The 12,306-nt window shown below is 43.0% G+C and overlaps 1 protein-coding gene across 3 annotated transcripts in view; it reads left to right on the top strand.

Annotated features, from left to right (window-relative positions):
• Positions 1-2,438, top strand: part of acads (acyl-CoA dehydrogenase short chain) — a 177,312-nt gene extending 174,874 nt beyond the window's left edge. For all 3 annotated transcript variants that reach the window (XM_041202813.1, XM_041202812.1, XM_041202814.1), the window contains one exon: positions 832-2,438. In XM_041202813.1, the coding sequence (XP_041058747.1) occupies positions 832-984 (153 nt within the window). In that variant the 3' untranslated portion in view covers positions 985-2,438. The remainder of the gene's footprint in view (positions 1-831) is intronic.
• The last annotated feature ends 9,868 nt before the right edge of the window (positions 2,439-12,306 follow it).

Raw genomic sequence — 12,306 nt, 5'->3', positions numbered from 1 at the left:
GCACTCCCTGTGCAGGTGGGGGAAGGAAGCTGAGTCAGGGCCTGTGCTCTTTCATCTTTCAGAATGTGTGCGAAAGAGCACAAAAATCTCCCTGAGGCATGGAGCTGCCTCGGAGATTAGTTTGATTTTGAAAAATTTTAATAAAGAAAAAAAAATTTTTAAGACGTCCTGTCATGTGACAGTGTCACACGAGCTGCGACATGCATATGATTTTTATTAAAAATTTTTATTAAAGTTTAAAAACTTTCATGAAACCTCATCCCGCCCATGGATGAAGTTTCACGATAAATGCAAAGGCCGTCTGAGCTCTTCACCTGCCCGCCAACCTTAAGGTTGGACAAGCAGCTCTGTTAATTATTTTAATTGATATTTAAATGGCCTTAATAGGCCTATGACAGTTCAGCATCGGCTGCACGCCTGCCGAACTGAAAATCAGAATGACTCACGCCCGATATCATCACGCATCATTTTACACATCGGCAGAATCACCTGCTTCCTGGTTGGCTCTAAAACGTACTGCTCTAAGAAATTGTCCCAAATATACTGGATGAACTCATCCCCCAAGCTGCCTTTGCTGATCTCATTTGCGTAATCTATGTGATGATTATAGTCAGCCAGACATTCTCCTCTAAAGCATGTGGTTCCCAGTGTGTGCCTAACTTTACCAACAGCCTCAATCTGCCATTTTATTCTCCTGAGAGAACCCTGTAACAAAACTATATATAACTCTACAAAATGCATGTTATATTTTTTCACAAGGCTAACCAGTTCCTATATACTGTGTTGCCAGTTGGTTACTTGAGCCTGACCTCTGTCTCTTTGTATGTTTAGGCCATGCAGATTCTAGGAGGTATGGGTTATGTAACGGACATGGCAGCAGAGAGACACTATCGTGATGCCCGCATAACTGAGATCTACGAAGGAACCAGTGAAATCCAGAGACTGGTCATAGCCAATCAACTGCTAAAAGGATACAAAGGTTAAGAGCGTCTTTGGGAACAATCGGTTGGTAATGCTGAAATTGCCTAATGCAACGAGTGTTGATAAACAGGAACTGGAATGCCAATCCAATGCTGTTAATCTGTGATATAATTTTAATACCTCAAATGTGGAAAGGTTTATGCAAAATGAATATAAATTTGTCAGAATATGAAGCAAGCTGACTTAATATGTTACAACATCGGAAGAAAAGTCCAAAGCACCAATCACATTTAAAACCAGAAAGACAATGAATGATTTATCATTTGAAATTATCAAAGGCCTTAAATCCAGCACAGAAGATACTCAATAATAATAATAATGGTCCTCAGCAATCCATTTTCCTTGCCTTGTTCTTCTTCAGGTGCCCTGTTTTACAACGTCGGTGATCATGGCTCACCAGCTTTCTGGTCCTTAATAGCAGCCAAGGTCTTGGTGTTGCTCTCAAATCTTATACCTGTTCCTCATAAACTGTGTATTTTTTCCTTTGTCTCCCTCTTGCTCTACTACCCTCAATTTTATTGGCCACTATCAAATGTACTAGTTTCTTCCTCCTAAGAACGTACCAAAAAAATTGTAATTGTTTCTGGTGATCATCTACAGAAGTGTTCTTGTGTGCCTGCTTTCCTCAAAAATTCCTCACTTGTGTGTTGTTCAATTCACCCTCATCATACATCTCAGAAGCCACACTTCTCTTGCCTTTAATTTATCCTCCATTTTCTTGCTTATATTCCAACTTTTGCACCCATATACATTGACCAGATGCTACATTAGAAATCTCATTTTGCTTCCATAGAGATGTTCTTATTCCTAAAGAGTCTGGCATTTTTGTGAATGTTGGTTTTGCAAGTGTCAGCTGCTTCCTGATGTCTTGATTACTTTCACTGTAAAGATTGAAAAGACCCGGAGACAGAACAAACCCTACTATGTAAGTTGATGTAACTAGGAACTTTGCTCTGCTACTCTCGTATACTGCAGCCCTGACAGCCATTGTAGTACAAATTATATCCGAGCAAAAGGAACCAGAGGGAGGGAGAAGATTTCCTCTATCCACTAGATTTAAAAACTTATTTAAAAAAAAAACACCCAGGAGTTCACTACATCCAGTGCACAGAGGCTACCTTCCTTGCAATGACTAAGGCACTTTCTTGCTGTACACAGCGTAATGATATTCTGTCTGATCTTTGCTTTCAACAATGCAAATATAAATTGACCTACTCCTCATAAAATGTGATCGGGTGTTTGCTGCTGATTCAGTCCAGCATAGAGGATCATATAATCGCATTTTCTCCTCCTCTTTGGTATCATTTTTTATCAATTGAACTTTTCACTATTCACTCATTGTGTATTCGCTAGCTGCAGAAAGCACATTATATTAATGTCTTACCAGAATCTGCTACTGCAGCAATAATTGAAAATGTGCTAACCGTTGAATGAAATAATAAAACAAATATTTTTAACAGTTGCTCAGACCATTTAATTTATATGTTAAAGAATGAACAGCAAATTTATGTTGCATAAAGTATATGGTTAGTTCAACATGATCTACACAGGAACTTTGCCTGCAAGGCTTGAACAATGAAAGTACGTGGCTATGGTGAACGGTTAACAGAGATGAACACAGTTGGCTGGGCAGTCCTAGGACACACTGAATTGAGAGACAGTCTTCTACATTTATCTGAACCAAGGTCTAACTTAATGTGGCTCAATTCTATCATCTGACTTTGATTGTCTTAAACTGCCTGAAGATTAGTTAATACAGAGCCCACTACAATGCAATGAGTCAAGAGACATTTCCAGACCACGTGTTCAATGGTGACTAAGATATAAGAGGGTATATTTCCTAATTGGGCTCACAGGAATTGGATGAATATGATTGGAAAAACGTTGGCAATCTATAGCACTGGATCTGCACCTACTTTGCAAAGAGCAAGGGAGCTCTCCCTGGTGTCCTGGCCAACATTTATCCCCACAACCAAAGTCATAAAACGTAATCTGGTTATTATCGCTGTTTTTGGGAACTTGCTGTTCAACAAATCTGCTGCTTTGTTTCCTACATTAGGGATTCTCATGGGCCTCCGTCCCATGTTGTAAAAGTCTCGAGGATCCACGAACAACTATGTTTTCTGCCCTGGAATTAGTTATACAATTAAACAAAGAGCTGGCACAGACATGATGGGCTCACTGGCTTCCTTCTATTCTCTATGATTCTGAGAAAGTTGATTCATCACTTTTGTACAGGCTGAGTGTAAATGATATCATCTTTCAAACAATTCACCTGGAAGAAAGACACCCTCAGTTCTTCATGTAACACCATGAATCCATTTAAAGAGAGTAGGTATATGATTTTGGTATAAATGCGTAAAAATGGCCCCATCATCTCAATAGAATAAAAACGTGTTTTTTATTCATTTACAAGATGCAAGCATCGCTGGCTAGGCCAGAATTTATTGCCTATCCCTAATTGCCCTTGAGAAGGTGGTGGTGAGCTGCCTTCTAGAACCGCTGCAGTACCGTCAACCCAAAAACCACCAGAATATTGGCATTATTTAGTGATTCCCCAGGACAAGAACCAAAATCTCCAGTATCATTAAGCCTGAACAACTGACTTTATATTAGACTGAAGTTTATTTCCAAATAACTAACAAGTTAGCAAAGATTTGATGAAATCTGGCATGCTGCAGTAAACATTTGGGAGGATTAATTGATCTGTCATTTAACAATATTTTTCTTCTGTGTAGTTTTAAATTCCTAAAATTCTCAAGTTTTATTTACAATTATGTGGTAGAATCAAAAGGTTATGTTAACCTGTGGCAGGGTTCTTAATGGTTGATTATTTAGTGAAAATATAGCAAGCAACTAATGTATTTAATAAACTCACTCATCTTCATAAACTTATCTGTGCCTGTGTTAAGATAAACCCAGTACATTATAATAAATTAGTAACCTACAACTTTAAGCTGGTCCATACTACCAAACAATAGCTAAACCTTCATTCCCAATTAGATAAATATTTAAATCTCTGTGCTTTTTGGGTGGTTTTGCAATGACAAATTAAGATCCTGCTTTTCGCATCTGAAAAATTGCTGAACCAGCCAAACCAAACATCTCAACATTCAATGTTCGTATTTGAGAACTAAACGGGACAATGCAAAAGTAGGATTGACCATTCTAGGAGGTACGTACGAGCATACAAACGAACATATGAATTAGGAGCAGAAGTAGGCTATTCAGCCCCTTGAGCCTGCATAGGATCATGGCTGATCCGATTGTGGTCTCAACTCTACTTTCCTGCCAGGGGACCCTGCTGGATCCCCGGACACAGGTGAGTGGGATGGGATGGGGATCGCTGATGAGAGGTGGCTTTCAGTGGCCTCTCCCCTTCTTGATCTGATGCCATGTCCCTCAATCAGGCACTGAGTGGGTTTGCTGGGTGGCCTTTGGAAGATATGGAAGAGCTGTGCGAGTCCCAATAAATCCCTGATCTACCACTAAATTCTGGTGGGCTCAGAGATCATGTCAAGTGGCTCATTAATGAGCCTAATTGACAATTGCCATGTTAGGCCTGATCCTGGGCCCAACTTAATTAGGGACAGTTTTCCCAACACCAGGAATAAGTGTGTACTTCACGCCCTTCCCCCGCCTCAGCCATCACAATCGCTCCACCAGAATCAATTAAATTCCGGCCCAGGATCCCATATAAATCCAATGGCCCCATTTAAACACAGGGACCCTGTATAAGCACCCCCCTTTTAAACACACTGTGAATCTATATAAACAAAACTGAGACCTAGTAAAAAGATGCTGAGACAATAAAACCCAACATTCAGATTACAAGCATAATCTGAAAGACTGTTCTAAGTGCATAGGTTGAGGACAATTTCAATTGAGGGAAACCAAAGCGAGTGAGGAACAAAAGAAATAAAATCGATGCTGAGAATCCTGGAGGGATCAAAGTGGAAATAATACTCTGAATGGAAAGAGGCTAAAATAAGACAAGGTGAAACAGTGGCAGAATTGGTTTATTTTAATAAACTGACGTGAAAAGCTTCAGTGATGTGGAATATTTCAGATACTAGAAGTAAGCAGAGAGAGTCTTAAGTCATCACATCCCAATGGTTAAATTTAGCAAGGCCGTTACCAGTAATGCTGAGTCAGTAGGAAGGTTCTATATTGAATCCTTGGAGTCTGCTGCACATGCTGACCCCAAACAGAGAGGTAATAGAGCTCCACATCTGGCCTGGGTATCACCAAGCTAAGGAGGGTTAAAAATCAGCCTGATTCCTTCCTCATGAACCCAGCCCAGCAAGTCTCACTGGCATGTGTGTGAATTGTGGACATTGAGTGGGGAGTGGATATCAATAAAGTGTGATGCCTTCTCCCCCACAATTGAGCAGGCTGCCTATACTCATTGTCTAGACTCACACTTGAATATGAGGTATGGGATTGTTGCTGTTGTCTGTGGAATCATGGACCAGTATTGGTCAGCAGCTTTAAAGAAAAGAAGAGAAATTTCAGCAGTTAAATTGCTTCATATAAGCCCCCAGTTGCAATAGTGTTGCAGCTCAAAAGTGGATCAATGTTCAGACATGTTTGTTTATTCGTAGGAATGTAGAACGTGACAGCAAGAATAGGCTATTCGGCCCTTTGAGTTCTGCTCCACCATTCAATAAGATCATGGCTGACCTGATGGTGGTCTCAACTCCAATTTCCTATCTGATCCCCCGCACCCCCCTCCCCTCCCCATAGCTTTTGACTCCCTTGTCTATCAAAAATCTATCTAACTCAGTCTTAAATAAATTCAGTGACTCAGCCTCCACTTAGTTGTATCAGTCACTAGTTCAGCCTCAGCTAGACTATTACACTCAGTTCTGGGTGCTACACTTTAGGAAGGATGCGAAGACATTAGAGAGGGTGCAGAAAAGATTCATGAGAATGATTCCAAGGATGAGGAACTTCAGTATGAAGATAGATTGGAGAAGTTAGGACTGTTTTCCTGAGAGAAAAGAAGGCTGGGAGGAGATTTGATAGGTATTCAAAATCACGAGGGGTCTAGACAGAGTGGCTAGGGTGAAACTGTTCCCACTCATGAAAGGATCGAAGATGAGAGGGCACAGATCTAAAGTAATTAGTAAAGAAGCAGAAGTGATATGAGGAAAAACTTTATTCACACTGTGAGTGGCTAGAGTCTGGAATGCACTGCCTGAGATTGTGCTGGAGGCAGGTTCAACTGAAGTGTTCAGAAGGGAATTAGACTGTTATCTGAAAAGGAAGAATGTGCAGGGTTATGGGGAGAAAGCGGGGGGATGGCATTCGGTGAGCTGCTCATTCAGAGAGCCAGTGCAGTCACAATGGGCTGAATGGCCTTTCCTGCGCTGTAACAATTCTGCAATATTATGTTTTCTGAGGAAGATAACTCCACAGACTAATGACCCTCTGAGAGAAAGATTTCTCCTCATATCCATCTTAAAAGGGAGATCCCTTATTCTTAAACTGTGTCCCCCAGCTCTATTCTCCCCCACAAGATGAAACATCCTCCTGGTATCCACCCTATGAAGTCTCCTCAGGATCTTATATGTTTCAATAAGATCACCTCTCGTGCTTCTAAACTCCATGGATACATGCCCAACCTGCTCCGCTCTTCATTCCAGGAATGAGTCATGTGAACTTTCACTAAAATTAATGCAATTATATCCTTTTTCAAATAGGGAGACCAAAACTGAACATAGTACTCCATTTGTGGTCTCACCAACCCACGTAAGCTGCAGTAAAAACTCCCTACTTTTATATTCCATTCTCCTTGCAATAAACAACATTCCATTTGCCTTCCTAATCACTTGCTGTATCTGCTTCCTAACTTTTTTATGATTCATGGAACAGGACACCCAGATCCTTCTGTACCACTGAGTTCTACAATCTCTCAGCATTTAAATAATATTCTGCTTTTCTATTCTTCTTGCCGAAATGAACAAGTTCACATTTTCCCACATTATACTCCAACTGCCAAATTTTTGCCCCCTCAGTTAGCCTATTCATATCCCTTTGTAGACACTACCTTCTCTTGACAACTTACTTTCCTACCTATCTTGGTGTCATTGGCAAATTTTAGCTACCATACATTCGGTCCCTTCATCCAAGTCACTGATATAGATCATAAATAGTTAAAGCCCGGGCGCTGATCCCTGAGGCACTCCACTAGTTAATTCCTACTCTCCCTATCCTGTGGTTAAAACTGTTTAAATTTGTCAGTTTAGAAGTATTCCAGTTTATGGTTCATTTTGTAGCTTAATCAGATTTCCCTGTTTAAAGATTAATTGAGACTAATTGGAATTAAATTGGCAATCTTGTTCAAAGAGGATGACTAGTGTAAGAAACTCCCAGTATTGTCACAAGGCTGCTCTTTTGAGTTTGAGATTAAGGCACATGTTTCTTTTCATGAAGAGAAATTAACTTGAAAATCCATTGGCCTGACATCCAGGGATTCGAGGGTAAGTTCCAGGCTGCACCTATTAGGACATCAGCCTCTGAATCTGTTTAAACCTTGCCACAGGCATCGTAATCATTCAGAAAGATTTGGAAAAATGAAAGACTTGCACCGTTCACAACCTCAGGATGCTTCAAAGTGCTTTACAGTACTTTTGAAGTGCAGTCATTGTCACGATGTAGGAAAGGCAGCAGCCATTTTGCACACAGCAAGATCCCACAGACAGTAGTAAGATAATGACGGGATGATCTTTTTCAGTGATATTGATTGATGATTAAATATTGATCAAGACACTGGGGGGGCGACTGTCCTGCTTTTCTTTGAAGTAGTGCTTTGGGATTTATAATCTTCAACTTGGATGTCAGATGGGACCTTGGTTTAACATTTCATCTGAAACATATACATTGTGAGCTTTATTCTGCACCAAATCCAGGATATGCCTGAGGTGTTTAGATACCCAGAAAAAGCATTCTGTTGTTCTGAACGTAATCCTTCATTTTGATTACAAAGGGCTTTATTTTCTTATGTTGATTAATAGTCAGCGTGAGCATAACATTAGAAAACGGGAAAATATCGCACAATATTCAACCTTAATTCAAAAGATCTAAACAACCAGTCTTGCGATGGGACTGATAGAAAGTGCTGCTATCTTGTACTGCGTGAAATTTCTGCTCTAATTCTGTGTGATTATGCAAAACTGGTGGAGAGGAGATCACTTTGTTCTTTTTAAAACCATTTTTCTGTGACCTTGTATTTTCAAATCTTTCAAGCATTTGGATTTATTGAGATGAAGCTGATCAAAAATTACTTTATTCTTGTTAAACCCTATCTGAGGGTTTCAGATAAGGACATTGAGGCATTTAAGAAACAGACAGATGCTGTGATGGGAAAACTATTGGTTTCTAATGATTAATTGCACGATAGTTGGAATTTTGTAAGTTTTCTTTCACTGAAAATTTCCTTCCATTGGTGGTCGTGCCATCAAATAGTTCAACTCTAAATTCTGGAATATCCTCTCTTAAACCTCGCTGCGTCTCTTTCTTTCTCTCTCTCCTCAAGGCACCCCTTAAAACCTATCTTTTTGATGAAGTTTTTGGCCTCCTTGTGTGATTCAGTGTCAGATTTTGTTTGATAATGCTCCTGTGAAGCACCCTGGAACGTTTCACTCTGTTAAAGGCGCTATATAAATGCCAGTTGTTATTGAAAAACCTTAGGTGAAGTTCCAAGTCCCGTAGTGCATTGCAACAAGAAAATTGGAAAGACTGGGAGAGAAAAGCAAGTCAAAAAGTGCTGACTCAGTGAGTCTATGGGCAAATTCATCCCGGATTTGCACTAAATGCGGTAGAGGGCGGGTAAAACAACATTTTACCCACCGGCCACAATGGCGGGTTTTCACGCCATATCGTCCCAAACCCGCCACATTATTTATGCATTCCCGGGAAGCACCCTGTTTCCATGGCAGACGGGCTCTCATCCATCTGCCACGCCATCATCTCGCAGCTTCATCACGCCAGGCGCCATGTTTAAAGTCCAGACGCGCACACACCTCTCAGTGCTTCCAGCCCATGACTGGTGCAGGGAAGATGTCCACAAAAGGCAAAAAGACTGCAGCCTCTGGTTTAGCGAGGCATCACTGGAATGCATTTTTGATGCCATGGAGGCCTGCTGCAATGTCCTCTAACCCCGCTGTGGCCGCAGGATGGGCAGCAGCGTGACCAACCAGGCTTGAAAGGTGGTGGCAGCGGTGGTCAATACCAGCACCCTTTAAAAGAGGACAGCCACCCAGTGCCGCAAGAGGATGAATGATCTCCATTCCACCAGGGTAAGTCACTCTTCTCATCACTCTCAACTCACACACTCACAAACCAATCACACATTCACAGGGATCTCACTCACTGCCGGTTCAAGGGACAGCACCATTCACTCTCTCACACACACCTTCATTTTCCTCATCCTGTCCATGGGACCACTCACCACCCGCACAGGCCCGGTATACTTATCATCTGGCTTGGCAGGCATCCTGCTTACACTTTCTCCATCTCTATCCATGCAGGACAAGCTGGCAAATAACAACAGGGAGAGGTCACAGACTGGTGGAGGAATGCCTGAAATCAAGATTCTCATGGACTTTGACAGCTGGCTGGCGAGGATCTGGATCGGTCCTGTGCTGACGGTGAGGTCAATGCTGCTCTACCAAGTGAGGATCCGGCAGGGAGTGATGTGCCCTGTTTCACAGGCTACTGCCATCACTAATTATCTCCTCTTGCCTTCCACTGGCACATCTGGGAAACAGCTGACGGAGTCCATAACTTAGGGCCTCCAATCAAGTCCCGCAGAAACATCTGAAGGGGAATCTGAAGGCACCCTCCTTGAAGTCCTGGCACAGCACGCACCCACAACTTCCACCAGCACAGAGACATGCACCTCAGTGGTTCCTAGCTTGAGAATAGCTTCAGGATCACAATCTAATGAGCACGTCGCTGTGTTTGATCCACAGCAGACAGCAGCAGAGACTTCCCTCATGTCCGGCACTTGGAGGACTGCTGGAAACCAGAAATTTGCTGAGCCTGAGTCAGATGACAAGTCTCTGGATTCGGTCATATCTCAGTTGCTGGAGCTGCAAAGGCACACTCAGGAAAATCAGGAAGGGATGTCCGCTGCACTCCTCATATTGCAAGGCACGATGGAGGAGTCTGTCCACCTTCAGTCTGAGGTGATAGCACCGGCATGCCAACGCACTGAGGTCAACACAGGTAGGCTGGCAGCCACCATGGAGACCTTGGTCCAGGACATCGCTCCTGCATTACTGCACGGTCTCAACTCCATCGCTGATGCCATAGTTGGTCTCCAACAGTGTGTACACGAGAGCGGTGCCGGGCAGATCGATCTCACTCCAGCTACCCCTTCTCCTCAAGGGTCAGCCAGGTGCCCTCGGGCACCCATAGGGAGGAGGATCAGCAGGTGCGCACTCTGGGGCCATCCACCCAGGTGACTCCGGGAGTGTCCAGCCCATCCGAATCCCCTCTCCCTGTGACCCTAGCAACTCCAGCTCACAGGCCAAGGAGGGTGCCACTGCCACACTGCAGGACCCCGAAAGCAGACCGGAGCCCTTCAGGTCTCCACCCTCCAGAAGACACTCGCAAGGGGCTGTGAGAGCCTGCAACAGTGACTGCTCCATGGCCAGCGTTAGCATGGAGATTTACAATGTGTACAGTCATACAACTATTCTGTAGTCCACTAAAAAACTCATTACTTTGCAATCTGTGCCCGGATTGGGTGAAAAAGTTTGGAGAACTTGGTAGCACTTTGATGCCTCTGCATTGCTTGAGTAGGCAGATAAGCTAGAGGCCCGACTCCAATCATATCAATGTGGCTGTGTCGGAACTCCCTTAGTTGCAGAAGAATGGTCACTTTTTATATAAAGTTTCCCTAATACGTGGCTGCTCCCCTCACCCACCCTACCACCACCACCACCTCCCCCCCCACCCCACGAAATGCTTGTGCACTGTATTCAATCGCAAGGCTGCTCTTATCCCCCTCATGTACCTCAAGCTTGAAGTCCAACAGGCGACCCTGGTGAGCGCTGCACAAGGTTACTGTGCACTCACTTCTGAGCTCCCCTCAAAGTGCAGCCCGCCAAGTGCATGCCTTTTATATGCTGTTGTGAAACACGTCGGCGTGCTTTCCTGCCAACGTAGATGGACAATCCAGTGACAGGGGTGTGGACGGTGGGGGGAGGGGGTGGTTGGGGAGGATTGGGGGGGGCGCGTTTGGCAGGCAGGCCTAATAATGTTATGCAGATGTATTACAATGAGGTTCCCAACATCCGATGGCGGAAATGCAGCCTGCTGTTGGCGGGCTGAGCAGATGATTGCAAACTGGTCGCGCCATGATGTCTGCTCACACCACCACACACGACGCTGGCAGGCAGGGAAAATCCCGGCCTATGCTTTACATATAGGAGGACTTGGTATTATAAAGAACTGAATCAGGCCATTCAGCCCAACTGGTCCATGCTGATGTTAATGCTCAACTCAAGCCTCCTCCCATTTTTTCTCACCTCAACCTACCATCATAACCATCTACTCACTTCTCTCTCATAATCTTGCCTAGTTTCCTCTGAAATGCAACTATACTATTCATTTCAACATTCCCTGTGGTAGTGAGTTCCACATCCTCACCACTCTCTGGGTAAAGATATTTCTTCTAAATTCCCTACTGGATTTCTTGGTGACTATCTTATATTGATGACCTCTGGTTATGCTTTTCCTCACAAGAAGAAACATTGTCTCTGTATCCAGTCTAGCAAATCTTTAAATATTTTTAAAAGACTTTAGGTCAGCCCCTCAGCCTTCATTTTTTCAAGGGAAAAGAGACCCAGCCTGTTGATCCTTTCCCAACATGTATACTCACACGTTTCTGTTATCACCCTTGTAAATCTTCTCTGCACCCTCTTCTGTTCCTCTATATGCCTTTTATAATATGGCCACCAGAACTGTACACATTCCTTTAAGTGTGGACCAACCGAGGCTCTTCCCTGCTTTTCAATTCGATCCCTCTAGAAATAAAATCCACTGCTTGGGTTTAAGAAGCTGCCAGCTGCAGGCGGCAGGAAAGGTGAATGATAGTTGAGGAGCCTCCATTTTTACAACTAACATATGACTTCATGCTGCTGACAGGGTTAATCACATTAACTCTGGTCAAACTATCTACAAAGTATAGGTTTCCAACTGCCTTACCGTGCCTAATTATTGAAAATATTTCAGAAGAATCTGTTCTTCTTAGATCACTACAATTAATAAGCTTCCATGTATTTTACGTTAATATGTTAATTAAGTTTTGAC

This window comes from Carcharodon carcharias, chromosome 13 (genome assembly GCF_017639515.1).
Source record: "Carcharodon carcharias isolate sCarCar2 chromosome 13, sCarCar2.pri, whole genome shotgun sequence".
Taxonomy (NCBI): domain Eukaryota; kingdom Metazoa; phylum Chordata; class Chondrichthyes; order Lamniformes; family Lamnidae; genus Carcharodon; species Carcharodon carcharias.
This window is presented reverse-complemented; position numbering and strand designations above follow the sequence as displayed.